Source organism: Hermetia illucens, chromosome 3 (genome assembly GCF_905115235.1).
Source record: "Hermetia illucens chromosome 3, iHerIll2.2.curated.20191125, whole genome shotgun sequence".
NCBI lineage: Eukaryota > Metazoa > Arthropoda > Insecta > Diptera > Stratiomyidae > Hermetia > Hermetia illucens.
The window spans coordinates 152110271-152138087 of NC_051851.1; the positions used below are offsets into that span (position 1 = coordinate 152110271).

Sequence of the window (27817 nt, forward strand, 5' to 3'; positions counted from 1 at the left end):
GCGGAATCCACGGACCATTTACTATGTGAGTGCCCCGCTTACTCTGACGAATCAGACATCAGATTTTTGGTGCTGATGTGCTCCAACTGCAGCGGATAGCATCACATTCACTAACGGAAATCCTGCGATACATAAACGAATCCGGGATATTCCGTTAGATGGGGGAATCGAGTACAATGGACCACTAAGGTTTGAGTGCTCAGAGGCATTGCCTTTCCCCCACCCCAAACACACATACACTCAATTCTGGGACTGACGCTGACGCGCTAACGCTTTAATGAGGATTATCCTGGCAGCAACCACCAGACAATCTCATTAAAGAAACGAAGCTCTGTATGAAACCTACAAGGCCAAAAAGGAGAGGTTCTGAAGTTGGCTAGTGAAAGCGATGGACCAGCAAACTTTTGTAGATGAGGGTATACCCACCAACACAGTTTTCTACAGAACAAAATTTGACTCAGTGTTGAAATGATGGACATTCCCTAGTTAACTTTTCTAACTTCAACTGATGGAAATACAACTATCTTAACCTCTAACATAAAGTTGAGAATGTTTCGCAGCAATACTCTCTGGGTACTAATACATGGGAGGAGTACATGGAAAGTGACCATCACTGTTACTCAAAACTTCCAAGCTTTCATCGACACATGTCTTCGTCGTGTCATCGAGGTATTCTGGCAATAAGTAATGAAGAACAGATACCCGTAGACATTTTGATGATGAAACGGCAGTGACAGTGAATAGGTCACATATTCAAGAAAGGTAATAACTCCGTTGCAGGTTATGCCATGCAGTGGAACTCACTATCTCAGGATGGCCGAAGAGTCAATCGCCTTAGAGAGTGGCGTAGAATAGTGGAAAAGCGGTGCCAACTTTTCAGAAAACCGTGGCAAGAACCGAGAACGGCTCATGTAGGGTTTTATGGGAACCATATATAATTTTCCTCGGGCGGCTGTCTAGCCAAGCAATTCGCAATAGGGTGATAAGTAAAATTTGTTAAGAAGAAGAATAACAAGTCTACGAAACGGTTAAAAAAACCTCAAATAAGTGGTTTCGCGAAGTATGGAAAACCCTTGAAAGGACTCTGCTCAGACAGGAATACACGATTTTGATGGGTCACTTCAGAATTGTCATAAGGTCACTCAAAAGACATACGGGGAATCACGTTTAGTCATTTCATCATCATCCAGAAATTACCGACCTAGCAAGGCAGGGATTGTGATCGCCATTAGAGACTGAAGATCTAATAGCATGTTATTACCCCTAGTGACCAGAGAAAAGCTACCGTAGTAGAATGTAAAGAAACTAAGCTTCTGGTCCAAAAAGAAAACCTAATAAAGTTGAAGGCTCTCGGTAAAGGCGATAATGGAGCGAACCCTTCTTTGGACTCTTAATAATCACCCAGTTCCAGATTCCCAAGACTGCTCTATGAATGGAAGTAGCAGATCTGCAGAAACTGCAGGTCCAGCGATAAACAACTCTCCGGGGAGACTGTCAAACCCAGCGATCTTACTCCGATTTTTTTTTTCTGCTCAGAGGAACAGCTCATATTACCATATTACGGTGACTAGCCATTTCATCCATAAGAGGAGGAACCCTACTGTATATGATATGGTTAAGAACCTGGTGAACTATTCTTTTCATCCCTTTAGTTGCGACTGTTGCGTCCTTCACAGGACCATCGAAAGATATACTTTTGAAATCATTGCGTCCTGCGATAGGTTCCACTTCCCTGATCAGTGCAACTAAGGAGAATTTCTCGGGTGGGAGTTCTCGGTATCCAAGTTCCAGCGTCCCACTCGCCATCACTCGCAGCGGTCAATAAAGCTTTCAATTCCTTCCGTTCATCGATCCGTTTCCGCAATTCCGCAGTCAGTCAGATCTAATGGCGTTCCTTCGTGATTTCATCGTGTGAGTGATGACCTGTGTATCACCCGAGAAAAGAACAATTTAGATAGCAACCCAGTGCTTATCGATATTTTCAGGCGGGTTACTCAGTATATCTGTGGAGCGACAGCTGGCTTATACAAGCAGTCGATGTTGAACTTGGGGCCCTGCAGCTTCCCAAAACTGCGAGAAATGGCGGACGCAACACACAATCGAACACAAGTGGGTATCAGATGGGGATCACTTTCGAGGAAAATGTCAGTGTCTCTTCTATTACGCACATCCAGGAGACAATTCTTAAACCTACTACTGATCGCGAAGTGGTCGATGCGATTGCTCGTACGTTGCCATTGCGGTTGAAACCCAAGTGACTTTATGGCAGGCTTTGTGCCCGAATAATGTGCCATCATTGACGAGGCGGTGGAAGTTGCAGAAATCCACGAACCTTCCACCTAACCATTATAGTCGTCAAGACCTTGTTTCCCCATCAGATGTCCGAGCAAGACTGCTCGTAGAAAGCATCCTTCTCGACTTTTGTTTTGTTTGTTTGTGCTCCAGTTCAAGACTCTTGGAGTAGAAGTCAGAAACAACCCGATACCGGATTCGCGTCCGTTACCACTTTCAAGGGTATAAAAATGCATTGCCATTAGAATGACAAGAAGGGGAGGAGTACCTTCAGGAGTTCCACCATCTTACTTCGGTTAAGCGCGGAATGTCGAACTTATATCAGAAGAATTCTCGCTCGAGTTGGAGAAAGCAAGGATTCTGGGGACCCTCGATACCATTGTCAGGGAGCGTGGGCACTTTCCAGAAACCAATCACAGTCCGTGTTCGGCAGCCAAAGCTCTTCAGCGTGAGGAGAGCCACTATCCTAGGTATTTTTGATGTTTCCGTAGCAATAAAGTTCCGAAATTTGCAAGTTATTAGCTCGGTGGAAAGATTGATCTGGTATGACACTGATGATGAATTGTTACCACGGTATTGCATAGGGCCTGTACTGCATCCAATATTGTGACTTTTGTGGAACAGAGGGAAAGACATACAGAAGCGATAACGAAGGAGGGAGGAGAATCTCACGGGAGCTGTTCCTGAAGATGCAAACAAAAATAATAATCACAAAGCGTTGTAAGAGAAATTACGTTGATATTAATATTGGGAATCATATAGTCTAATTTTAAGAAGCGCCCCCAGTTTACTCCTTTTTGAAACATCCAGCGGCAGTATGGGTACGGTACGGTACGGTTTCTCAAGGTTGAGGAGAGGATTGAGAGGAAGATGATTCTCATTAGGCCTAGAATTTTGTCATGATCCGGAATAAATACAGAAAATAGTCGAAGGATAATAAGGACTCCGCATGATTTTCACCTCAGGTTCGGTTTTTCCCTTTACGGGCCTGTTTGAAGTAGTTTCAAGGTTGAAGAGGTTGAAGGAAAGGAATGGGATAGGATTTAGGGAAAAAGGAAAGTCGATTAGAAACAACATGAGCTTTTGTTTGGTGACACGTATTGCGAATGGGAGTGGCAACCAGTGTAGAGAATTACTACGTTCACTGTTGAACAGACGGTTATCACTGTTTCAGGGAATGAGGATTTATGGGGATTGATTCTTGTGGAGAAAATTTTCTCCGCTGATTTCAATCACCAGACTGACGCCTTTCTAGTAATTGGACTGCATATCTGGCCATGATAGTATCGATACGCAGTATTCCGGAAGTGTCGTAGAGGATCGGGTTGGATATGAACTTTGTACCATCTTCGTTTTTTAAGATGTCGATATAGTGGCGGACGATTTACCTTTCCTTGAGGCATAGTCTCCCAATATGTCTAGCAGGGCTATCTTTGCAGAAGATGAATCCGAATGTGGTCAAAGGATGTTTGTAGAAAAAATGTTAACCTTTGTGGAGTGGATTTATTGAACCGAAGACTGATGATTTTGAAACAATAAGGATATCGTTTACATACGTACGCCAAACAGTAGTCTAGGACACTTAGCCCCCGCGATGAATAGGAGCCGTATTTCTTACCCTGAAAATCATAAGAAAATCAAAGTGGAGTATATACGCGACGGAGTAACTTTCCCATGCCTGGTAGTGTTACCAGTAATACGCGGAAGAGGATCAATTCCTGTTTATTTTGGAAGCCAGGTATAGAAAATTAGTCGAAGAGTTCTTCCTTGGGACGGAGATATCCGAGAAGTCCTATAGGGGACTCTGGGGCTCGCCTTGTTCATACAAAGATAAGATTTTCGGAAGGGGTTCAATGGTACCTGTAGCCGACGAGAAGAGGTGAGTCATGCAATTAATAAGTTTCTTTCCTCACTTCATTCAAGACCGTAATGGTTCACTATAGGATTACAGTACTGTGTAGGAGCATTGCGCTCGGCCCAGATTATCACCCTGATTTGACTCAGGTACTCATTCACAGCTGAGTCCACTGGTATCCGACGTCAATTCGCATTGCAATGGTCGTTGCGAGATTTATAATTCGATGTGTTAAGGCAATGATTGGTTCCGTTCAGCGAAACACTATTTATGGCTTTCCATATTGTTATTATAAAGCTTTGGCATAGTAAGCAGTGCTCTATTTCCATCCATTCCCTCCCCTTAAGTACAATGGTAAGATCAATCTGATCCCTGACTTTCAAATAGGAAGACCGACGACCTGACAACGAATCTGAATGTTAGCGGCAACTTTCGACATGAGATAAGCGCTTGAAGTAGCGCTATTTCTATGAAACCCCAAAAGAAGCATTCGTTCCCTCCTTTGTGACCTTCGAATAGAGGATAATTTAAAACCAAAAATTCACCTCAAAATTATTCACTCCGCACAGAACCGAGCATTAAAGGCAGGCTTCCCTTGATGGAGACAAAAATGCTAAGTCAATAGCAGAGTCAAGACTATCAAAACGAAGAAATGAGAAAAGTGCATGCGGAGCGAAATCTAGTATTAATATCAACATGATCGAGTAATCACTAAAACATCAGCCAAACTAACAGCTTGACATTCTTTACACTGAATTAAAGACTGCAGGGTTCAATCTTACTCAAGGATTTGACAGTAACGAATGAAGGATATGTTCAAAATCCTGATGAAATAAAACTATGCAAAAATTTAATAAGAAAAGAAAAACCTTAGCCAAAGTCCTCATATCACACTGGCTACCATTGTGCATTATTTGCCGAGCCATCGGAGCAAGTATATATGCTCCTTCTTCACCTGCATCGGTGAACAGAGTTCGAAATTTCTTCTCTCTGAATTTGTCATCACTACTCAATTGCCTACGATCATGAACCTATACCTAGACACCTGCCTCCAGAAGATTTGCCCAGGATAGCTGCCTTTTCTTTCAGAGGTAACTCCCAACGTGTCTTCGTCACCACTCGCTGTGTATTGTCAACCAATCCCCTAGAATTTGTTAAAAAATGTTTTTAAACATTCAGGGCTAGTTGCACATCTATTTTGTCCAGCTTCATTGTACTTAACGGAAGATAGAAGGGAGCAGCGTTAATGCCATGTATTGTTACAGACAAAGAGGAAAGGTTTAAGGCAGGAGACTGGCGATTCCTGTCGTAAAGCCTAAGTGTCACTTAGAAACACAATCAAACAGTTCAGTCATTAACAACTTCAAACAGATAAACTACAGTTTTGAACTCATTTCTTATATGGTTATCATTATTCCCCTCCTCCATGACTTTCCGAGAAGCCTATACTTTTCCTCCACTCTTCTAAGTCATGTTGGCCATCCTAGGTTCCATCACATGACATAACCCGAAATGAAATTGTCGCCCTTTTTTAATATTTGACCTATGCAGCTAGGAAAGAACTCGCGAATTATGGCTTCGACACTGCATGAGAGTTCTAGATTCACTTTGACACCATGAAGAGCTCATACACACCCGAATGATAAAGCAGAATGCTGGAAATGCTGTAAAAACTGACGAAATTTTTCAAAAAGTCGAAGAAGATAAACACTTTGCTTGATGATGGTTCGGGCAATCTTAGGCCTGAATTCGTACCAACGTTTCCGCTTATAGATTTACGTTAAGAGAGCGATTACCATCTGTAACCATTTTCGGACACTTTTCTCACAGATCATAGGTGAGGCAGCGTCTAATGGGGGGCCTTTGTGCCAGGCGAAACCAGAAGTCGTCGTCGGGGTCAATTTGCCTGGTTTTTAGAGACTTACAGAAAACCGAAATCGCCGTCGAATTCCGAATTACGTAAATGAACCTTACCGACATGCCTCAAAGGATGTCCCGGGCCCAAGTGGGCTGACTCGCTCTAATCAGCGAGACTTTGAGACTTGCAGAAAACCGAAATCGCCATTGAATTTCGAACGACGTGAATGAAGCGTACCGACATGCTTCAGAGAAAGTCACGGGCTCAAGGGAGCCAACTCCTCTTTGTCAGACCCAAAAGCTACTTATTCACCAAAAAATGTTTTCTACGGCAAGAAAAAAATTGCACACTGACAAAGAAGGTAGTTGGTTCCCGAAATACAGTAGAAAAAAATTTCTTTGAATTTAAACTAATTATTTAACTTGATCCTACATTGAAACAATTTTTTTTTTGCCTATTCAAAGATGCGGCTGCGATGAATGTGTACTATCTCGTCTCGAGGACTCTCTACGGCATTCCAGGTCTAGAATTAATGCATATCGTGCCTTGGCTAGTCCCAGTCTTATAGCTTTATCATCGAAGGATCCAATATTAACGGCATTCGAACTTTCATGGGAATTGCGTAGATTAAGTTTTCTTGAACATGAATTTAAGGTACGTAAAGATATTCATATTCATATTTTTCAAAATAATAATTCAAAATAATAAAAATGTTTCATTTAAAATAATAAAAACCTGTCTTTCCTATTCCCTAGTGTTGATTTATATTTTTCAAATACCGATATCTCGGGAACCACTTGTTCCCTTTATCAGTGCTAACAAGGAAAAATTTTTCTTTTTTCAGAGCGAATATCAGGAGCTAAGGAAGCAATGTCAGGATTTTGCTACAGCGCTCTTAGATCACACAAGAACGTCCAATGAATTAGAGATACTACTCAATCATGATCCCACCGCTCCCGTCTATGAACATGGGCAAAGAATGCATTTGAATAGGCTTAAGCTGGCGATAAAACTCCGACAGAAAAAGGTAAAAATAAAAAGTCCTTTGAACTATTTGATATCGAAAACACAATCAACCAGATATGCCTAAATCTCTGGCAAAAGAAGTTACCCGAAATGAGATCCAATCCTCGTTGTCGCATAAGCACTTTCATTGTTTAAGGATTGAGGACGCCAACTTGATGACAGGTCAGACCAACGGAGTTGCAACTGGCTTCCACTAGTTTTGGTCTGTGGACCCCTAACTTTGTGATGGTTGAAAACGTCATGTGAACTGCGGAAGTAATCAATGAAGGTCAGAGTGTTAATACCAATCAACAGGGTCGTAGGATGTCGTGGAGGGTTTTCTATGTATTCGTGAATGCTGGACCATATAAAACTAAATATCGACTCGACAGGAACCAAAGGTCGTAATATTTCAGTCAAAAGACATGGAAAATTAAACCCTGTTTTGCAAAGACGTCTAGAATTCCATTTCCCTTAATGTCAAAGTCATAAGGTACCTAAAGTAGTTCCACCACGTTGAATCCACGTATAGGCCACAAACGAGATCTATATCTCTCAAGGATTTTTGAGAACTGCCCAATGTCTCCAACTTGTTTGACTATTGCTGAAGATTGCGTTACTTCAATCCCACAGGCTGTCGCTCTTAGGGTAGCACCTACATCAACCTGAAAGATAGTTCTATTATACATTGTCGCATTGAAAAAAACACATTTCTGACTTTTATCTGAAAGGTGGACCCCAACTTCAGACTTTGTTCAGTTTTTGAAAAATCAGTGCAGAAAACCACAATACACCTTTCAGCGCATTTCTCTAGTCCGTGCCGATTTTCTCTACGCCTCAGGCTATCTCCTTTATACCAAACATATTTATGAAGATCCAAAACTGAGTAATTCTGTTCTCCTGATATCGCCTCCATTGCTCCATGCCCGTCAATATATAAATCCCAGAGCTGTAAATCCTGTAACGCACCAAATGTCGTTCCCCCGGCATTGGTAATACCTAAATATACAGTCACGAAAGGAGCCTTGGAATGAATAGATTCTACAACGACCGATTCGGCAACGAAAAAGGACGAATTTTCTCATGGAACGCACTCCCTGTACAGAAAATTAACTGTCAAGCTAGTTGATACCATGTCCCAATATAAGGCTGATGTCACAACTTTACAACAGATGCGTTGGACAGGTAACGGTTTTCTGGAGAAGAGCCATTACACCATAAACTATAGTGGAAATCCAGTCAGTTAGTTAGTCAACCAAAAAATGAAAATTTCTGTTATCGTACAAACAAATATGGGCCTCTCCAAACGGGACCACTTTTAACCAAATTAACGCCACCACCTCTCAACCTTAATATATGTCAAAACATAGAGGGTGGCCAATAGACTAGGATCCCCACCTCGTTGGAATGGTGCTTCGATCTCGAATAATGACACTATTTCGAACCCCCAAGACAATCAGCTAAAAGCGAACACTGAAGCCATCTCTAACAGAGTCTTCCATAACACCTATAAGGAGGAAATTGACACCGCAATAATCGCAGCTCCTGGGAAAGAAACATAAACAAATGATGTTTACGACCACTTCAAGAATGTTATCGTTGGTACGGCCAGAAACAGACTTGGCCTCAGCCGCAAAAAAGGGGAGGGGGGTATGACAGTGTGGTTTCGGTTTTGGTGCTGCTGTGATTTCAAATAGTGAGCAAGAATTAACGGATTGTTCATTGGTGAAACCGTGAATATTGTAAAGTAACCTGGCTGGTTGCCTCATTTCAGACGACGTTGATTATGGTTGGCGTCTCCATGACGTACATCCATCCAATGGTTTAGAACCATATCCATGGTTTGACACTTACTAGAAAGTGGCAATTGGTTGAGTAGGTAAACCTCGCTGGAACTTATCTCTAATCCGGTTATTTACGGTTGACCTCCTTATTATAACTTCACGCTTGTTGTAGTTGATACTATAATGTACCAAGAAAGGACTTTGTTCTTGGCTTACATTAGGACTTCTGTCAACTGGGTACTGATACCAAAAGACGGCAGAGGTATTGGACAGGCCTTGTTTTATTTGAAAGTTAGGAATAAACTGGGCATAGGCCATCTGAAATAATGGGACAGAATACTGAACGCTATCTCTTCTCTCACTTTTTTTGTCCCTTCCATGGGTGGTGGAGTTTCTCCGAGCGCCATACAGCACACTGACTCCACATAACCCTATAATGAGTCAAAATATTTATTTCTGCAAATTCACTACCGATGAGATATAAAGACAAACCAACAGCATTGGATATACGAAATCATTTGTTCATCTTGAATACTGCAGATGCGAATAGGCTTTGGAAACTACCAAATAAGGTCTGATAGTGCCGAGACATGCAATTAATATGACAACACTAACGTACCTCTTCAAAAATTCTTCTCAAAAGCGGATAATCACTAATATTCGGACGCTGGAAGAAAAGTGGATCAATATTCCTTCGAGATTAGGGAATGCCGGAATGTGCTTCATTAGTTAAATGTTCTGCTGAGAAGCCAGGACCTAACCCCCCTCCCCCCGCACTCCCATTCCAGAGAAATCTTGAAAGAATGCATTACCATTTGCCTAACCAGGCCGCTCAGAGAGTGATCTTTGACCAGATCATCCGCAAACAGATTATCTTCTTCCTCGGCTTCTGTTCCATTCAAGCGGGGTGGACTAATCTTGATCGATTGCGCTATTTTCTTCGGTTGCCTGATATGGATGAAGTCGAGAGGCTTTCAAATCACCATCTAGCGTTTCGGACGATGATCAGACCAATTTTTGCAAGTGAATTTTCATCAGCGCAAATCATATACCCATACCATCGACGGCGCTTCTCGCAATTTTTTCACGAATTGCGTAGCCTCATATCGACCCCTGATGTCCTCATTTTGGATGTGATTATGCCGCATTAGGTCACTGGTCCAATGCAACCAACTTCTTCGTTTCCCTTACCGCGAAGCAACGTTAATTGGCTTTATGGTCGGTCAACACTCAGAACCATAGAGGGCGATAGGGCGGGAGATATTATAATAAATTTTGGTTTTTGACTGATTTTGACTGATAGCGTTGATCCAAGGTATTTAAGTCGAATGGATTGGAGTCGGACGTCAAAAATTCTGTTTTTTCCACGCCAAAACGCCACTTTCCACGAAAACCAACAGTCAGTATAATTATTTGTAGTTGGACCCCTTGTAGGCTTATCAATGGTACTTTGGTTGAAATCTTCTTCGCAAACAGAGAAAAATTCAGCTCTGTTTCTGGTTTGGTTCAGGAAAGAATGTAAGCGATCATCAGATGCGATGAGAGGAATCCTTTCAACACTTCTATATCGTCGCTACAAAAAATTTAAAAAAGAGGAAGTTAATCAATTTTCTCTGCTCTCTTGATTGATAAAGTAAACTCAGTAAAGAGAGACCACGTAGATCTTCCACAATGCTGAGAACTCGAACTTCATGTTTTCAAATCCTTCCGGAATTCGACAGGATTCTACAGAAGAATAGACAATGAATGACACATATTCTAATTTTCAAATGAAATTAAATTTTAATTTTATTTTTTTATCTTTTCATCCCAACACAATCCTAAAATAATTTCTAATTGATTTAGATAGCTAAGCGTACTCTGTGGAGATTAAATTAAAAAATATTATCTGAGCGCGGGCAGGTATTCTAACTTTAGTAGAGCAATTTTCATTAATTCCATTTTTATAGCATGACATTACGGTTTAAAGTTACTTTCATCTTTATAGCCTTTTCTCGTTTAACTCTCTTTACTTTAAATCTTCTAATTGACTTAGGCCTTCAAAGTACTTTCCATAAATTTCATATTCAAATGGAAAACTCAATTACAGTTTGTCGCACATCCAAACGTCCAACAATTGCTTGCAAGCATCTGGTATGAAGGACTGCCAGGATTTCGGAGGAAAAACATGGTCCTACAAGCGCTTGAAATTATCCGCATCGGTGGGTATACCTCACAAAATTTCCTGAATTCAAAACGTTTAAATATTCCTCCCTTATCCCCCACCACAGGTATATTATTCCCGTTGTTCTCACTGGCCTACATAATTGCACCATATTCAACCATAGGACAAACCATGCGGAAGCCCTTCATTAAATTTATTTGCCACAGTGCGTCATATTTCACATTTTTATGTAAGGACCAACTGAAAAAAGGATTCATGAATTGCTTAATCCAAGTACTTGCTCCCTTAGTTTTGTTGATGCTTGCTTCCCAGCGAATTGAAACGTTTATCGGCGGATGGTTCTGGCATCCTACAGCCATCATTCAGGACGAGGTGCCGACGAAAAGAGGTGCGAAACCCACGTTTATAGAATGGATGATATTGGCGTGGGTCAGCGGTAAGGACTTTCGGATTATGTAAATAAATTGTGCGAAAAATTCATAATGGATACTTGAAGGACTCATCTGGAGTGAAGTGAAGCAGTTGTGGGATGTTGGGTTGCAGGAATACTTGAATGACATGTGGAATGTGATTGACTTCGTGACGAACTCTCTTTACGTGGCTACAGTTGCACTGAGGGTTGTATCCTTTGTCCAGGTAAGTTGATGAAAATAAAGACTAAAAAACTGCCAAAAAGCTCTCGTTGCTGGCAGAATATAGATTCGCTAGGTTTTCCTACATTAAAGGGACGACACGTTAGATTACCAGAATTTACAGCGAAAATAAAGGTATGCCAGTAAAAACCCATAAGGGTTGGAGTTTTTTCATAGATGAATTAGTCTAATTTAACCAAGTGTTTTTCCCTTGGGGGGGTGAGGCTACTAAAGCTCTAGAACTTGAAAATTTTGGGGATTTTGATCTAACTTTACCGCCCATGAAAGGGCTAAAAATAAGAATAGAAACGCGTGTATCAAGACGTTCCCACCTTACTGTAGAAGGACCGATCTAGGGTATTGTTATTATTATTCTGTTAAGGGAAAGTCACACCGCGTCTTTGAAGAACTATTGTGCCCCTTTTACTGGTTATAGTGTACCTATTGATCATAGTATTTCAAGCAGGCCTGTAACCGTAGGAACTTTAGTATGTTCCCTACTTCCAGATGTTTCAGTTTTGCATCTGGTATTAAGTGTTCTCCCAGATGCCTCGACCTACTTTGCACAAGTGCCGGACACTGTCCCAGGACGTGTATAGAGGTTTCGTCCTCCTCCTCACAAAACCTACAGGCAGTGTCCGTAGATATCCCTAGCTTCCCTAGGTGATAGTTCAGCCAACAATGACCAGTGAGAATTCTCACTATGATTCGGAGGTTCTTTTTGGTGAGGTTTAAGCAATCCTTTGTGCGCATAGGTTCGTATTCCCCAATAAGCACCCTGGACTGCTCCATCCCTGGTAGGCCCGCGCAATATAGTTCACTCAACCGTTTCTCTTCATTTCTTAGATTCATAGCCATGAAACCGTTTCCGATTCCACAGAAGGGTTCTGGCCCGTGTAAAGGCGTCCCTCCTCCCTTCTTGGCTAGTTCTTCCGCTGCCTCATTGCCTTCCAACCCAGCATGGCCTGGAACCCAAAGTATCCACACCTTGTTGGACGAGTCGAGTATATTCAGTCTCTCAAGGCATTCCCATACCAGTTTAGAGTTCACCTGGTTGCACCTAAGTGCCTTGATCGCTGCTTGGCTATCGGTGAGAATAGCTATATCCTGTCCCCTGTAGTTCCTTTGCATCTAGGGTAACTGCACGCTAGAAGTAGGGTTATTTGAAAATAAATCAGAAGGAAGCCTTTGATAAAGTCCACACCTTATTTGCGTGCTACCAGATTAAACCTTAAGTCGAGTGTGTCAATTGGGGTGCTTTGCGACACGGTGTTAATGGAACTTGCAAAGCAATATTTGAATGGTTGTTCTGTAAGGACAATGTGGGAGAGAAAGAGAATCAACCGTACATTCGCATCCTAGGCATTGCCCATGATCAACTTAATTATAACGATTGTCTCCTTTAATTTTTACTGGCTACATATTTGCTGAAAACTCTTACCTTCTATACCTATATCCCTATTTGTTCGTTTCCCTATTAATACGCGAGTGAATAACGGTCTGAATTTTTTTTTCTGCAATATATATTCAACATCCTTACATCCAAATAAATACACGGTGGCTGTCATCATTCACCATCGGAGCATGACGAAGGAATCTTGGGCGTTATTCCAGCTCGAAGGGTGCTTCGAGGGTTGCCCGTTAATGATGAGAGGATCGCTGGAGAGGTCTAGAAAACGACGAGTGGTGGCGTGACATCCGTTTGTGCCAACAAATGGCCGCTACAGTAAGCCGCATACCTCGTAACCCGTAAAACTAGCTTGGTATCTGCCTACGAAGCGTACTTGCCTGCTTGACTGGCGTGGTGTGTTTGGTAAGAGTTTGGTCAAGCGACGACGGCTTTACGGTTTCTTACCAGGGCAGAGGCAAATCGTCAGACGCTGCCTCACCTCTGCCCTGGGAGCAGCATGACCGTAGCGGCTCGCAGATGTTGAATGCTCCTTTATATAACTCGTAGAACACATTCTCAAAACGAAGAGTTTGGTTTTCCGTGGCAGCAGTAAGCGACACTAGTTGTTGGCCCTGGTCGTTTCGTTTAACTGGCTGCTGCACAGTGACTGCTGGTTCCTATTCGGTTCTGCCTACGACCTCGTACGGGCATTTTTAGCATGTTTTTCACCGGGTCATGCCGAACAAAAACATGCGTGGCGGTCTGCATCGTATCGTTGGTGCTGGTCGAAACGTGTCAAAATATCGACGAAGATCTTCGATGAAAGCAGCTTGCTCGATCGAGTCGTTGGAACTCTCCATAAGGAGTTCTCCAGGTAATCGGAGTAGTATTCCGTACACAAGCTCGGCTGACAGACAGCCAGGCTACTAATATTCGGATGCACGAGTCGTTTTGGTAGCAGCGAATGGCTGCTCTCAGTTATCAGTGGAATTGCTTAACTAAACCGTTCGCCCGCAGATGGTACGGAGTCGGGGGTTGGTATTTCGTACCTGTCAAGCGGTTAAGTGTTTGAAACTGATGCGACTCAAATTTGCGGCCCCTGATCAGCGGTAATACTGCCAAAGCGGCTAATCCAACTCTCGCAAAAACGCAAGCAAGCGTTTCGGCTCCCTGGTCAGCCATGAGAAAAGTCTCCTATCACAACGAGAATCGGTCCACGCATGTAAAGAAATATCAGTTCCCTTAGGGAAACATAACACGACTATGTTTACGTGGACGTGTTCGAAACGGGCCGACGGTGACCCGAAGTGCCGTGATGTTGATTGTGACTGTCGGCTGACCTTCAATTGCCGGCATTGCAAACACGCTTGGGCACATGTCCTAAAATCGGCTTCGATGTTGGGCCAGAAGAACCAAATTCTAGCGTAATGAGCAGTCGATGTCTACCGGTGGAAGCATCGCAATAGCCTTCGAAGGTTACGCCCTGTATTTTCTTGAGTTCCAACCGAGGCTCATTCTGCAGGAGATGCTGCATTTCAGAGTCTGTGGGTTGTACCCTCGCGAAGCCTCATAATCGATTGGTACCCTCGCAATTTTAACGCGTGAAAGTGCGCCGGCAACGATGTTGTCTCTACTAACCACGTACTGGATATCTATCGTGAACTGGCCCATGTGATCCGTATGCCCAGCTTGATGAGGTGAGGCGTTCTCGTGCTTTCGCTTGAAGGCGAATGTGAGCGGCTTGTGATCGGTGAAAACTGTCTTATCATGCGGTCTAAGCATGTGTTTGAAATGCCTGATAGCGCTAAAAGTTTCCAAAAGTTCGCGGTCGAAAGCCTTGTTATTTTTGCTGCGCAACATTACCTAGTTGTTCCCAGGAACTACCGCTCCTCTGCTCCGAACGCGAAGTCGGACGCGTAGCACGTGGAGCCAAGACGTTTGCTCAGCACCAGGATGCACGAGCATTGCAGCGCTGGAAAGGTGGCTCTCAAAAGTTTCTCAAAAGCCGTCCTGAGTTCTGGGAACTTCTAGACACGGCTACCTTCTCCATTGATGGGGCAATGCCGGCGCTTGAGATGATGTAGCCGAGGAAGAACACTTTGTCCTGACCAAACTCGCACTTTGAAGGAATCACGACGTCACCATACTTCAGGAGGCACTCGAAAACGATCTTTAAGAGTTGTTTTTCATGCTTCAATGAAATCAGGATATTATCTATATAAGCGTAGAGGAAATGAAGATTGCTCAGCACTTCGTCGACGAACCTTTGAAACCCGAATCCTATGAAGAGAAATTCGAATGATCCTAATGAAGTGATGGTAGAGATCTTGGGAACGTCCACTCCAGCGGCGAATAGATCTTCGTCCCACAGAACTGTTGCGCTAGGTGACGAATGTGGCGTACTGGATAACGCTCACAGTACGTGCGTTCACTAATTCCCCTGTGATCGCATATGGCAGATGGTGGTTATTGCGATCCACCGGAAACTACCTTGATATATAGAGCACTGAACTACCTAACCCCTCGAAGAGAGCCGGGTTGTATTGTCGTTCAGCTGATTATCTTGTAGACCGATCACGAGACTGTAATGAGCTGAAAAATCGGCACCAATTATGATACGTTCTCCGTCCACTACGATAAAATTCCACGCAAAATCACGCCGCAGAAGGAGGTTAAGAGTACAGGTTTCTGAGCCATAAGTACTCATGGTGGTCCTATTTTTCACAGACAGCTCGTAGATCAGCCGTTGAGGATTATTCTTTGGTTTTGATCCAGGGCACACGCATAAGTTAACGCCAGAGTCGATCAAATACGTACACTGCAACGTCGCGTCCAGAACAAATAGGCGGCGTGAATTTGTAGCCAGGTCGTCTTGCAGCCATTAACGAGAGCCGGTCGCGTTTTCGAAAACGCAAAAATGTATCTCTGGGCCTCGATACCGAAAGTTTCAAGAGGGCGCGCTGAATGCCACCACCTCTGCGGTGAGTTTCGCGATCCCCGCTTCAATCCGGAGGACTCAGTTCGAAGGTTGGCGATTTGTGCTGGCGTACTCGCCATAGATTCGGGGATCACGTCTGTTAAGTCGCTATAGTGCGACGTCCTTTTGAGAAGATATTCTCCATTTTGGTTGGCAGCCGGCTAACTCACAATGTGCGCACAACTTCGTCTCCCATCGCGATTTCGGCTAAATATTGCAGATGACGTAAGAATTAGCTAAGTTTGCACTCGTTTCCATAGGTCTTAGCTAGGGCTATCCTTCTATGTGCGTTAAATGAGAAATGCTTTCCCCAAACTGGGACTACATAAAGCAAAATCGAGCTCTCCCACGTTCGACATCATCCGGAAACGTACTGCGCGTGTTGCATAAAACTCTATCATTACTCAAATTTCTTTTATGTGCCTGGTAAAGGGACCGCTTCCGTTTTTCCTCGAGAAGTGTCAGACCAGATCTCTCTAGCCAACCGTTAACAGCACTGATTACTTCGCATGAATACAACTCAGCATCTTCGACAACCAGGGCTATATGGTCGACGTAACCCGCCACTGTGATTTCTTCCTGCACCTAAAGATTGGTGCTCAGAGGAAGACGGGGTGGCAACCCTGTCGGCCAAATCAAAACCAAGTGGCACCGGGAGACGCTGTACTCAGTTTGGTTTGCCGGCCGTGATGCAGTAGGCGAATGCTCCAAAGGCCTAATTAGGGCGATCAGACCCGAGTCTGTACGGGGATTCATATGAAGTGGCAATTGGCCACGAAACCTTACCAAGGGTATACTGATACCATGGGAACCGGGATAGCCGCTGGACTCTTATACTTCGGGTGAACTCCCGTTGTATATGAGTATAGCTCGGTTGTTTGCGGTTGGCCGCCTAGTGGGAGTTTCATGGGGGTTGTGGTTATGCTCAAGCGTAAAGAGACCTTCGGGCCTCGGCGTGGTATTGCGTTTCAACACGGGTACCGTACTCCTTAGTTCGGTAGAGACTTGGCCCTCAGTAATCGAAAACAATCTATTATAGATTACCGACTCTAACATTTTCCTCATAGTGTCCAGAAGACATATGGCGTTCGTCATCTCGGGAATGATGCCGATGCTGACTGACATCCTGACAACCGAAATAATGGACATTTATAACACCAGGTCCATCTCTCCCTTATCGCAGGTGAAAAAAGCCGAAAGGGAGAAATCCATAAGCAGATGGCAACAACGATGGGACCAGTCAGAAAAGGGTCGTTGGACTTACAGGTTGATCCCATCCATCGGGGAGTGGCTGGAGAGAAAGCATGGAAGAAAGGAGGAACTTAGAGGAAACTCTAGGTGAAGTGCTATCACCGGAAAATTTTGTCCGGAGAATGATAGCTTTCCAGGAAGACTGGGATACGATCACTTCCATGATCGCAGTTATCCAGGATAAACTGCTTATTCTTCCACTTATTAATTTTTGTATTATTCTCTTGGCTAAAGGTTTTTTTGACTATCCTATTTCAATTAAACAAACTCTGAAAAGGTATATAATCTACATTTAAAAAATATTAACTAATTTCGTCTGTTCTCTTAAAGGTCCGAAAAGAGATGGCCACAAATCGTAATGCTGCCGATTTACCACGTGAAAAATGGGATACATGGGACCCAATGCTGATTTCAGAAGGACTTTTTAGCGCTGCCAATATTTTTAGTTCTCTGAAATTGGTTTATATTTTTTCTGTGAACCCATATTTGGGACCATTACAGGTTTCACTATCTCGCATGATCATGGACATCATGAAGTTCTTTTTCTTATATGTCCTGGTCCTTTTTGCATTTAGCAGTGGCTTGAATCAGTTATTATGGTAATATCTGGACTGTTTTGTGGTAAAAGAACTCCTTTATTCAAGGATTATAAATTTAGGTATTATGCAGACCTGGAGAAGAAGCGCTGCCCAGAGGTTTCACTAAATATGCCTATGAATGGTACTGCAGACCCCAATGCGTGTATTGTTTGGAGGCGGTTTGCAAAGTGAGTTCTCGTTTCGTCAAATATCCTGATTCTGGTAAATTTCCGTTTCACGCCTTTTTCAGTCTTTTCGAAACCATACAAACATTATTTTGGGCCGTTTTCGGCCTCATCGATTTGGACAGTTTTGAGTTGGATGGTATAAAAGTTTTTACACGATTTTGGGGGATGCTGATGTTTGGAACGTATTCTGTTATAAACATTGTTGTATTGCTGAATTTGCTTATTGCTATGATGAATCATTCCTATCAATTGATCTCGGTAAGATATACTCCTCCTTAAGAGTCATGGTCATGCCTACTGAGGTTTTTCTTCGTATTTTCACAGGAACGAGCCGATATAGAGTGGAAATTCGCTCGATCGAAGCTCTGGATTAGTTACTTCGAAGAAGGCGGGACAAGCCCACCCCCGTTTAACATCATACCAACCCCCAAGTCTCTTTGGTACGGATTTAGGTGGTTGAGGCGAATATTCTGCAGCTCATCTTCAGCGGCTCGGCGTGAACATTTGAAAACTATAAGGGTAAGCCCAGCATATATAAATGTTAGTTCCTTTGGTTGTCACACTTGTCCCTTAAGAAATTATCTTTGTTCTTAATTAAATCAAACTCCATATCTCAATGTTTGCTTCATTTTTTTGGTACCTTTTTTTTCGGGTTCTAAAATGCGATCGACTCTTTCATGCAACATTTCAGAAGAAAGCGCAACAAGCAAACGATCGTGACTTTAAATACCAGGTGAGTCCCAATTTCGGTAGATATTTAGAGCCAATAATCGAATCAACCTTACCTTTGGATCTACTATTATATTTTTCCAGCAAATTATGAGAAACCTCGTGAGACGCTATGTAACGGTCGAGCAACGTAAAGCAGAATCTCAGGGTGTCACAGAAGATGATGTAAATGAGATAAAACAAGACATATCAGCATTCCGATGTGAACTAGTCGAGATACTCAAAAATAGTGGAATGGACACCAATGTATCAGCGAGCCAAGGTACGTTTCCTAAACAATAATTGATATAAATGCTTGGAAACTCTCCCCTGTCTTTAAATTTATATTGGGAGGCAGATTCGGCAGTGAATAGGTCATACATTAGGAGAAGTTCACGATTGTTATGTTAATAACGTCGAACATATCGAGCGCTTTTTCTAATAGCATACACGAGTGAGACTTTCTAAGGAAGGAACGGGGAGCGGGGAATCCTGGCAAGAAACAGTAGAGAAGGCATGTAAAACTAGGAGTTTTGGCGTGGTCAAAAAGTTCGCCTCAGCTTTACTTCTAACAGTCACGTAGGCAAAGCTCAACAGTGTCTCCATCTGAGTGGACCTGGAAGGTATCTACCTTCTGGGTTCTTGACACCTCTGTCCGCTACTATCATTCAGCTTTTTCCACAATGGAATCCCTAATCTACGAGCACTTCTTCGGATCTCAATACAAGTCAAAGCAATTGGAGAAAATGCTAATTGAGCACTTTCATTTAGTATCCTACAGGATTATGTATGCGCACAGAGGACAGTCCCTTAACTTTAGCTTTAGCTGCTTTGTGGAGGTCCTCAACATCGTCCCTTTCACCAAATTTTATGTAAATATAATAGATATAACCGTTTTAGAGAAAAGTGCGAGTAACAGGTAGGCAGACAGTGAACCGATTTCAATAAGCTTTTCTATTCCCGCAAAAAACGTTAAAAATTCCCCTAAAAAGGAAGAAAGAGAAAACAACAGAATCGAAGCAATGGTTGCTCAACACAGGAGTTTGATAAAAACTACGTGCAAACTCCTAGGTACTTCTTCTTTTTCTTCAGCCTTTGTCCCGTTCACAAGCGGGGTCGGCTCGTCATGATCGGCTTCGCCATTTGGCTCTATCGAATGTCTGATCTGGGTGCAATCTCGAGGCTTTCAAATCCCCATCCAACGTATCAAGCCACCGTTGTTTAGATCTGCCTTTTGGTCTTTTACCATCGACCTCGATGTTCAGATCAATCTTGGAAAGTGAATTCTCGTTTGTACGAATTGCGTGACCATACCATCGAAGACGCCTCTCTCGCAACTTTTCCACGATCGGTGCAACCCCATAACGATCGCGGATATCCTCATTTCGGATGTGATCTAAACGTGTAACGCCACTAGTCCAACGTAGCATCTTCATCTTCATCACCGCAAGACGCCGTTCATTGTCTTTTATAGTTGGCCAACACTCAGAACCATAGAGAGCGACTGGACGGACGACATTGCGATAAATTTTAGATTTGAGACGTTCGTTGATACGTCGATCACAATGAATACCAGTTATGGAACGCCACTTCATCCAGCTTGCGTTAATGCGTGAAGAAATTTCATAACGCAGTTTTCCATTGACTGATAGCGTTGACCCGAGGTATTTAAATCGCTCAGTTCTGGGCAGATCATTGCCGCGGGCAGTGATTGTGGCAGACTCCTAGGTACGAAAAAAGGATAACCCAAAATGCTTGCAACGACTAAAGCCGGCAGTACGAGGAGCTGCTACGGTTAAAGGGCTAATATCATGAGTCACTATTGAGATACGAAACCTAAAATCCTTGGAAATTGGGGGCGATTGAATCCGCTATCCACTTACTAAGAGAGCGGATACAATTCGACTGATTTTTATAAAATCGTATGTTAGCGCAAAACGGAGCGGTCCCTGGGCTATAAACAGTAGAGAAAGTCTCTCTTTAATTGGTCCGGTCCGCCATCAAATGGATGCGAACTCTTACAATCCTAAACTTGTTAGGCTGCTTTCGTTCGATATAATTAGCACTGAGGTCCTGATTTATAAAGAAGCGAATCTTCTTTAGTCTTTATTCTACTCTGTAGTGGATCCGTTCGTCTTGGAGGAAGGACCTCCTCAAAGCCAAGTTTCGAAATGGGCTGCAGAGCCTCGATGACGGTATGCTTGATCAGGATGAAATTGAGAGGCTGTTAAATCATATCCACCGTAAAAAGCCATGGTTGTTTGGACCGATGTTCGGACCAACGTTGCATAGTGAGTTCTCGTTAACGTGAATTATATGTCCTTACCAGCGTAATTTTTTCACAATCGATGCATTCTCTTGCCTATCAAGATGTCCTCATTTCAGCTGTCCACTAGTCCAACGAAATATCTTCGTCTTCAGTACTGCGAACTTCCATTCATTGTCTTTTATAGTCTAGTTATAGAACTCAAAATCACAGAAGGGTGAAACACACTGCGATCAATTTTGGATTTGAAACGTTCGTTGCAAGAGAACTACCTACAGAAAATTCGTTTCACAGCGCATTGCTCGAATTTGTATGATGGAAGAAAAGTATTACACATGTTCGACGTTTTTCAATCACTAGCGCGTGAAGAATTCCACGCATTTTTTAATATTTTTAATGTATGAGAAGTAGAAAAATACCCAAGAAAACTGTCTAGGGGTCATTGCCAAACGTGCCTCAGATCTGGTATGAGGCACGGCCTCTGAGGTTCCCACCCTACCTCGACATCCTCAGGCCAGTTATTACTTTGAGGATGTCCCTTTTAAAACAAAGGAGGATCTGAAATGGAGGAAGAGACGATCATTGAGACAGTGAACCGTCGTGGATCTTCCCCTCCTTGATCGCGGCACTCGGGTCCGGAGACTTACGGCTCCACGCGCGCGGTCGAGCCGTTTTTTCCTTTAATTTCCAACTTTAGTTCGCGTTCTGTTTGTCCTTCGATAGGCCGTCGCGAAATCCGTACTAAGGTCGAGTTTAGAATCCGGTGCAGACCCACGCATCGGAAAAGGCACGTTGTTTTGAGTAATGAAGCGTGAGGGATCAAAGCGCTCAAAGGACCCCCCCACATTCCCGAGCCTGGCTAGCACAGAGGCGTGCAAGAACGTGTCGACCGAGCACTTTGATGGAGCTTCAATTTTTGTGGGCGGACCTTCACGGTCAAATTAGCCACTTTGTTTAGTTTTTTGGGATAGCTCTGCCCTCTAGGTCGTTATCGACCACTCAGGATGATCGACCTGATCTCCTATTTCCACTTTTATCATTACACCCTGCAGCCTGTATTACGTCAGTAGTTCCGCAGTTTCTGACAAACCCAGCTCGATTCACGGTTATTCAAACAACGTCGCGAATGCAGTTGCCAAAAATGTTTTAAAAAACTGTCATAATAACCAGATCAAACAAAAATTGGAATATTCTGCTGGCCTGCCTCTCTTTTTCATATTAGGACGGTGGTGCTTTCTTGCCAGTCAGATGGTGTTTCAGCTGCAGTGCTTGGTCCTAGCTCTTCGCTTTCCAGAGCTCAGCAACAATATCGTTAGGTCATGTTGCTTCCCCCAATGTCATTCGTTTGATTGCTTCCTCAACTGGCGTACGCTGATAGATTAAACTGTTGGAGAAACTACACTGGTTGAAAGGGTCGTTACCGGTGAATTATACTTTTACGAATACAGAGGTTAAATCACACGAAATCGAAAGCAAAAGGTGACCTACAAACAAAGAAACGTCAAAAAAGCCGATAAATTTTGAGAGCCATGTTCGTAGCTTTTTTGATATTCAAGGTTATGTCCATCCTGAGTTTATACCTCAATGGCAAACAGTAAATGCTGCCTTAGAAGTTCTTACGTGTTTGAGAAATTACATGCGTCGTGTGCTACCAAATTTTTGTTGAAAGTCAATGGATATTACCTTCCGGAAACGGGCGAGGACATTCTGTAGTGATTACCGATAATTTTTTAGCCCATAATTCGATCAATAGGTTACGGTGGGCGAGTCTCTTAATCCATATGGATGAGGATGATCCAGCCCGGAAAGTCTATAAGGGCAATATTTATGGTAGAAAAAGAAGCCGTGGCAGACCCTGCCTGAGATGGAGCGATGGCGTAGGTCAGGACGTCAGAAAGCTTTTAGGGATATCGAATTGGTGAACCTCGGCGCAAAACCGGGATGTCTGGAGTTCCTTATTAAGGCAGGCCTAGCCCGGATACCGATTGTTGCGCCGTTGATGATGATGATAATTCGATCACGACGCTAAGTCGTCGATCTTACTCACCAGGCCTTGTTGCTAGCGACTCCTCTTCGTGTCCATAGTAAAAACACGCTATGAGGAGAAGATACTATTGCAATGTAGTGGCGATGAAAGCCTGCATACCTCCAGGGATTTTAGAAATACTGGGAAGGGAAGACAACTGCATCCCGATAGATAGAAACTATGTTGAAAGATATTAGATTAGTTTCCGCCATCAGTTTGGGGGTGCTTTATGTTGTACTGCTCTTCCCCAAATTCCCATTGCATCGATCAACTAGGAGCTCACCACCTCGCACCATGCTGGTGCTGGATTCAAAATTACTCATTTTTTAGTGCTGGAGTTGTTATAGGAGTAGCTTCATGATTGTCTTTCAGATTTTTTGATTGGGTGGTTTCTGAAAATGGGTCCGTGAAAGAAGTGATCACGCTTTAGTCCCCACACTCCACTCCCCCTTTAAGGCTAATGTCAGAAATGATACCGTCTCTAGCTACCAATCAAGACCTTTCTTTTGATACCCCAGCCAACAACATTCTGTTGAAAAATGCACACCACCTTTTCCATGCATGGGGGAACCCCCTTAAACTCAATGTATAACGATGTTACTCAATGAATACGTGGGGGTTCACAGTTCAAATCTTTCGTGTCATCAAATTTTGTATCAATCTTTACAGCCGCTTCTGAGAAAAGTGTGTGCGATAGACAGACAGGAAGGCAGACAGCAGATGAGCAGACAAAGAGACAATGAATCGATCTTAATAAGGTTTTATTTTGCATAAAACCTTAACCAATTGGTCGAATTGAATATGGTTGGCAAACATCCCTAAAATGATGCAGCACCTCAACCACACCCACATGTCGCCGTTGACAGCTGCTGAAACATGTTCAAAGTCCTTCCAAGATTTCTTCTCCACTTTTCTGCGTAATCTAACTATAGGACGGCCCACCCGTCGACTATTTTTAGACAGTGAATGACATTGCATGACCTAGGTAGTAATTTGGCTATTGCCCTCTGTGTAAACCATCGAATGCTATTTCCGCTTCTGATCAACATTTTCACGGCTCACCCGCCGACGTAATTTCCCGTCTGGGATTGTGTGTAGCCAAAGTATCCCTTTGGCATGACACAGACTACTATTGACGAAAGGTCAGAACTTTCGAATAATAGAGAAGGCCGTTTTGAACACCTCTCCAACATGGAGGAACGTGGGACAACTTCAATTTGATGTTAGTGGGGAGATATCTGCATTTGAATATTTTAGACAAAATGCGATAATGCGTCAACTTCGGTATCACCATCAACAGAAACAACGCCACCAAAAAAGATAACTTATTTGACGCCTTTAATGATTTGCCCATTTATGCAAACAGGGAAGATGTGAAAACCCTTCCGTCCGAGAACTTTGGTTTTATTGGTACTTGTCATTAAGTCGACGCTACTTACCTCCTTTCTTAAATTCAGAGTCATTTGACCGAAGTCCACAAGAGAGGAACCAGTTGTTATTTCCGTAGTTGAGGTATTTGAGAAGGAGTACGATGAACGTCACTTAAAATAAGAAGAAATAGCATCGCTGACAGAATGAAACCCTGGCGGACTCTATACGAGGTGTTTAGTGGGATAAGAGGGATCCTAAGTCCACATCTACTTGATGTTGGCCGAATCAGATGGAGGGCAATTTACTTTCAGTTTTTTGGTCCACGGGCCCCTCCTTTTGGGCATAACAACCAAGTATTCAAAACATAGAAAGAATTACTAACGGTTTCGTCCAGGGCCGAGGCAATACATTAGACGCTGCCTCACCTCTTTCTCTTGGAGCAGCCTGACCGAAAGTGGCAACAGATGTCACCACCGTAGTTGAGGTGTTTGAGAAAGATGTCAGCTATTAGTTTCTCCGGAATGCCCTTCCTGCGTAGAACACCCCAGATACTCTCCCTATTATTCTGTTAAGGGAAAGTCGCACCGCGTCCTTGAAGAACTATTGAAAACTTTCTCGGAGGTGAAGCGAAGATTCAAATTTCTCACGCGGTTTCAAAGTGATTCGTAAGGTATTGATGTAGAGGGAGCGGAAACTAACCTGCTCCATATCGGTCAAGTTTTCGGGATGTTCTTTGCTGCGTTCCAGGATTAGTCCAATTGCCACACTCAAAACGGGTGCTTTTCTTTGAAATCGTACCCATCATCCCCTTCTTCCACTCTCTGGGAAAGGTTTCAGATTCCCAAGATTTCCCTATGAGTGGGAGTAGCAGGTCTGCAGTAACTGCAGGACTAGCCATTTCTTCCACGAGAAGCGGAATCTAAGAGCATGTAATACGGTTAAGAACCGTGATGAAGTGTACTTGAAATCTCTTCAGCTGCTCGTCAACGTAGATGAGGAGCTAATTCGTCAGAGGTTAATGTCTTTCACAAGACCATCGAAAGATTTACGAACTCACGCAAATTCTTTTGTGATGCTGTATGCAATTCTGAAATCATTGCGTTCTGTGGCATCTTCAGCTTTCCTGGTGTACACTACGCTGAACTTCTCGGGATTTCGCTCGGTGTTGTAATTTGCGCAAACCTTCAACCACTTCCCTTCATCGACCCGCTTCCACGATTCGGCAGTTAGCCAGATGTTATGCTGTCCTTTTTGGACCTGGCCATAGACCCCTGCAGCACCCGACAAAAGAGCACTTTTGATGGTTGTCCAATCAATATGCTCGGCCGTCCTACAAGTGATTTATATTTAATTTAGGGGGTCGTGGCTCTCCAACCCCGCGATAAATGATGGATGCAACACGCAAGGGAATGTAAAGGACTTTCAGATGGTGATCCCTTTCGAGGCCGCTGTCAACACCCCTTTTCCCCCATATTCAGGAGATAAATCCTAAATCTTCTGCTGATCGCAAAGTGATCAATCTGATTGTTCATGTGGTGAGGATCAGTTGGAATCTAACTTACCTTATGGCAGGGTCTGTGCTCGAACAATATGCCATCAATGACGAGTATATGGAATTTGCTGAAATCCATGATACTCCCACCATTATCGTTGCGGCTGCCAATACAGTGTTTCTCCATCACATGTCCGAGTAAGATGATCAGATCACGCACCATGATCACAATGTCATCTTTAGGAAGCTTCTCCTGAAATGCTTGTAATTGCTCCTCCTCCATGTCGGAAGTCTCCGTTGGTGCATAGCACTGTACAATTGTGATTGTCTTTAACCTGGACTGGAATCTTGGAGTCAGAAGTCGAGCAGAAATTGGCTCCCAGATAAAAAGGAACAGCAACCCGATACCGAATTCGCTTTCCAGAGTACAAAACCGCATTGCCGTTGGTATGGCAGGAGGGAGAGACGTATTCTCCAGAGTCATACCTTCTTACTCCGATTAAACCGAACATATCCAGCTTATACCATTGGAATTCTCGCTCGAGTTGGAAAAAGCAAGCATTCTGAGGACCCTCGATATCGTTGTGGAGGAGCATGCAAACATTCCAGAAACCGATGATAGTCCGTTTTCGATAGCCAAAGCTCTTCGGTGTGAAGTCAATCTCTTTCCGAAGCATTTTTGACTGTTCGGTAGCTGTAAAGTTTCGAAATTTGCAGGTTGCTCTCTCACAAATTTCTATCCATAAGACAAACAGGGATGATTTTGAGTGTATTCTTAAGCCCCAACTCACATTCTCCACGTTGCCAACCGCAAGGAACTAATTTGACTAGGTGTTAAGGCCAGAGAAAAAACTAGCTCCCAGTCCTTAATTACGGTAATCCAAAAGATGAAATGCAACTGCCCAACTCTATTAACTTTGCACCAGTAAGACCATTTACAGGGGCAGCGGCAAAGGGGCACGGAATCTCATTGTGCACCTTTCAGGTAGGGTTATTGATGTATCGGTGTGCCCATGTCGCCTAGATGGTTTTCTTGGGTGTGTTTCCACATCTTATCCCAGTAGAAAACGAATGCATTTGTAAGATTGATCTGAGTGGCATCTACTTATTCCCTGCTCACTTCCTAAGAGAGCCAACATGGATCTATTCCCGAGAATGTTACGCGGCTTTGCTTCCACCAAGCTTCCTTCCTCTGTGCATCAATTGCTCAATAATTTCATTAAGATCCATCACCATTAATCTGAAGTGAATCCTTAAGAAAACTCTGCCTTTGGTTCTCGTTGGGTTATACGAAGCCATAAAAAGCTGGGCTATATTTATTGTTATAACGAACGGCACGCGCCACGCCAGACTGTCACGTTTCTGTATACTGCCGTCACGTGCTCTACGCTACGCTTGGGCACAAGGAGCACAAGGCTATCGTACGGAAAGTCACGGTTCAAATCTGACTGGTGGCAGTGGATTTGTATCGTGATTTGACGTCGGATACCAGTCGACTCAGCTGTGAATGAGTACCTGAGTAAAATCAGGGTAAAAATCTCGGGCGAGCGCAATGCTGACCACATTGCCTCCTACAGTGTACTACTGTAGTGTACCGTTACAGTCTTGAATGAAGTGTTCTAACACACTTCAAGGCCCTGATCCAATATAGTTTGTTGCGCCAGCGATTATTATTATTAACCACTTGGACAGATACCAAATACTTGGGTGTGGTGTTAGACAGGAAGCTCAGTTATAAGCAACACGTGGAGTATGTTTGCGATAGATCGTCCACTGCTAGTATGGCCCTGGCGAGGATGATGCCGAACGTGGGAGGGCCACGGCATACCTCTAGGTTGCTTATAGCCAGGGTGGTGGCCTCAATCATGCTCTATGCGCCCCCAGTTTGGAGGGAGGCATTGCAGATGTCAGTTAACACTAACAAACTGAGCGCAGTATACACGAGGACAGCCTTGAGGGTATGCTCTGCCTTCAGGACTG

General features: G+C 43.4%; 1 protein-coding gene across 5 annotated transcripts in view; it reads left to right on the forward strand.

Annotated features, from left to right (window-relative positions):
* Nucleotides 1-27817, forward strand: part of LOC119652724 (transient receptor potential-gamma protein) — a 57419-nt gene that overhangs the window by 26866 nt on the left and 2736 nt on the right. For 4 of the 5 annotated variants that reach the window (XM_038057017.1, XM_038057020.1, XM_038057018.1 and 1 more), the window contains 12 exons: nucleotides 6470-6659; nucleotides 6850-7032; nucleotides 10884-10995; nucleotides 11065-11187; nucleotides 11248-11394; nucleotides 11455-11594; nucleotides 17539-17807; nucleotides 17867-17974; nucleotides 18037-18232; nucleotides 18299-18493; nucleotides 18666-18707; nucleotides 18788-18965. In XM_038057017.1, the coding sequence (XP_037912945.1) occupies nucleotides 6470-6659; nucleotides 6850-7032; nucleotides 10884-10995; nucleotides 11065-11187; nucleotides 11248-11394; nucleotides 11455-11594; nucleotides 17539-17807; nucleotides 17867-17974; nucleotides 18037-18232; nucleotides 18299-18493; nucleotides 18666-18707; nucleotides 18788-18965 (1883 nt within the window). The remainder of the gene's footprint in view (nucleotides 1-6469; nucleotides 6660-6849; nucleotides 7033-10883; nucleotides 10996-11064; nucleotides 11188-11247; nucleotides 11395-11454; nucleotides 11595-17538; nucleotides 17808-17866; nucleotides 17975-18036; nucleotides 18233-18298; nucleotides 18494-18665; nucleotides 18708-18787; nucleotides 18966-27817) is intronic. The other variant, XM_038057019.1, reaches the window with a different exon arrangement.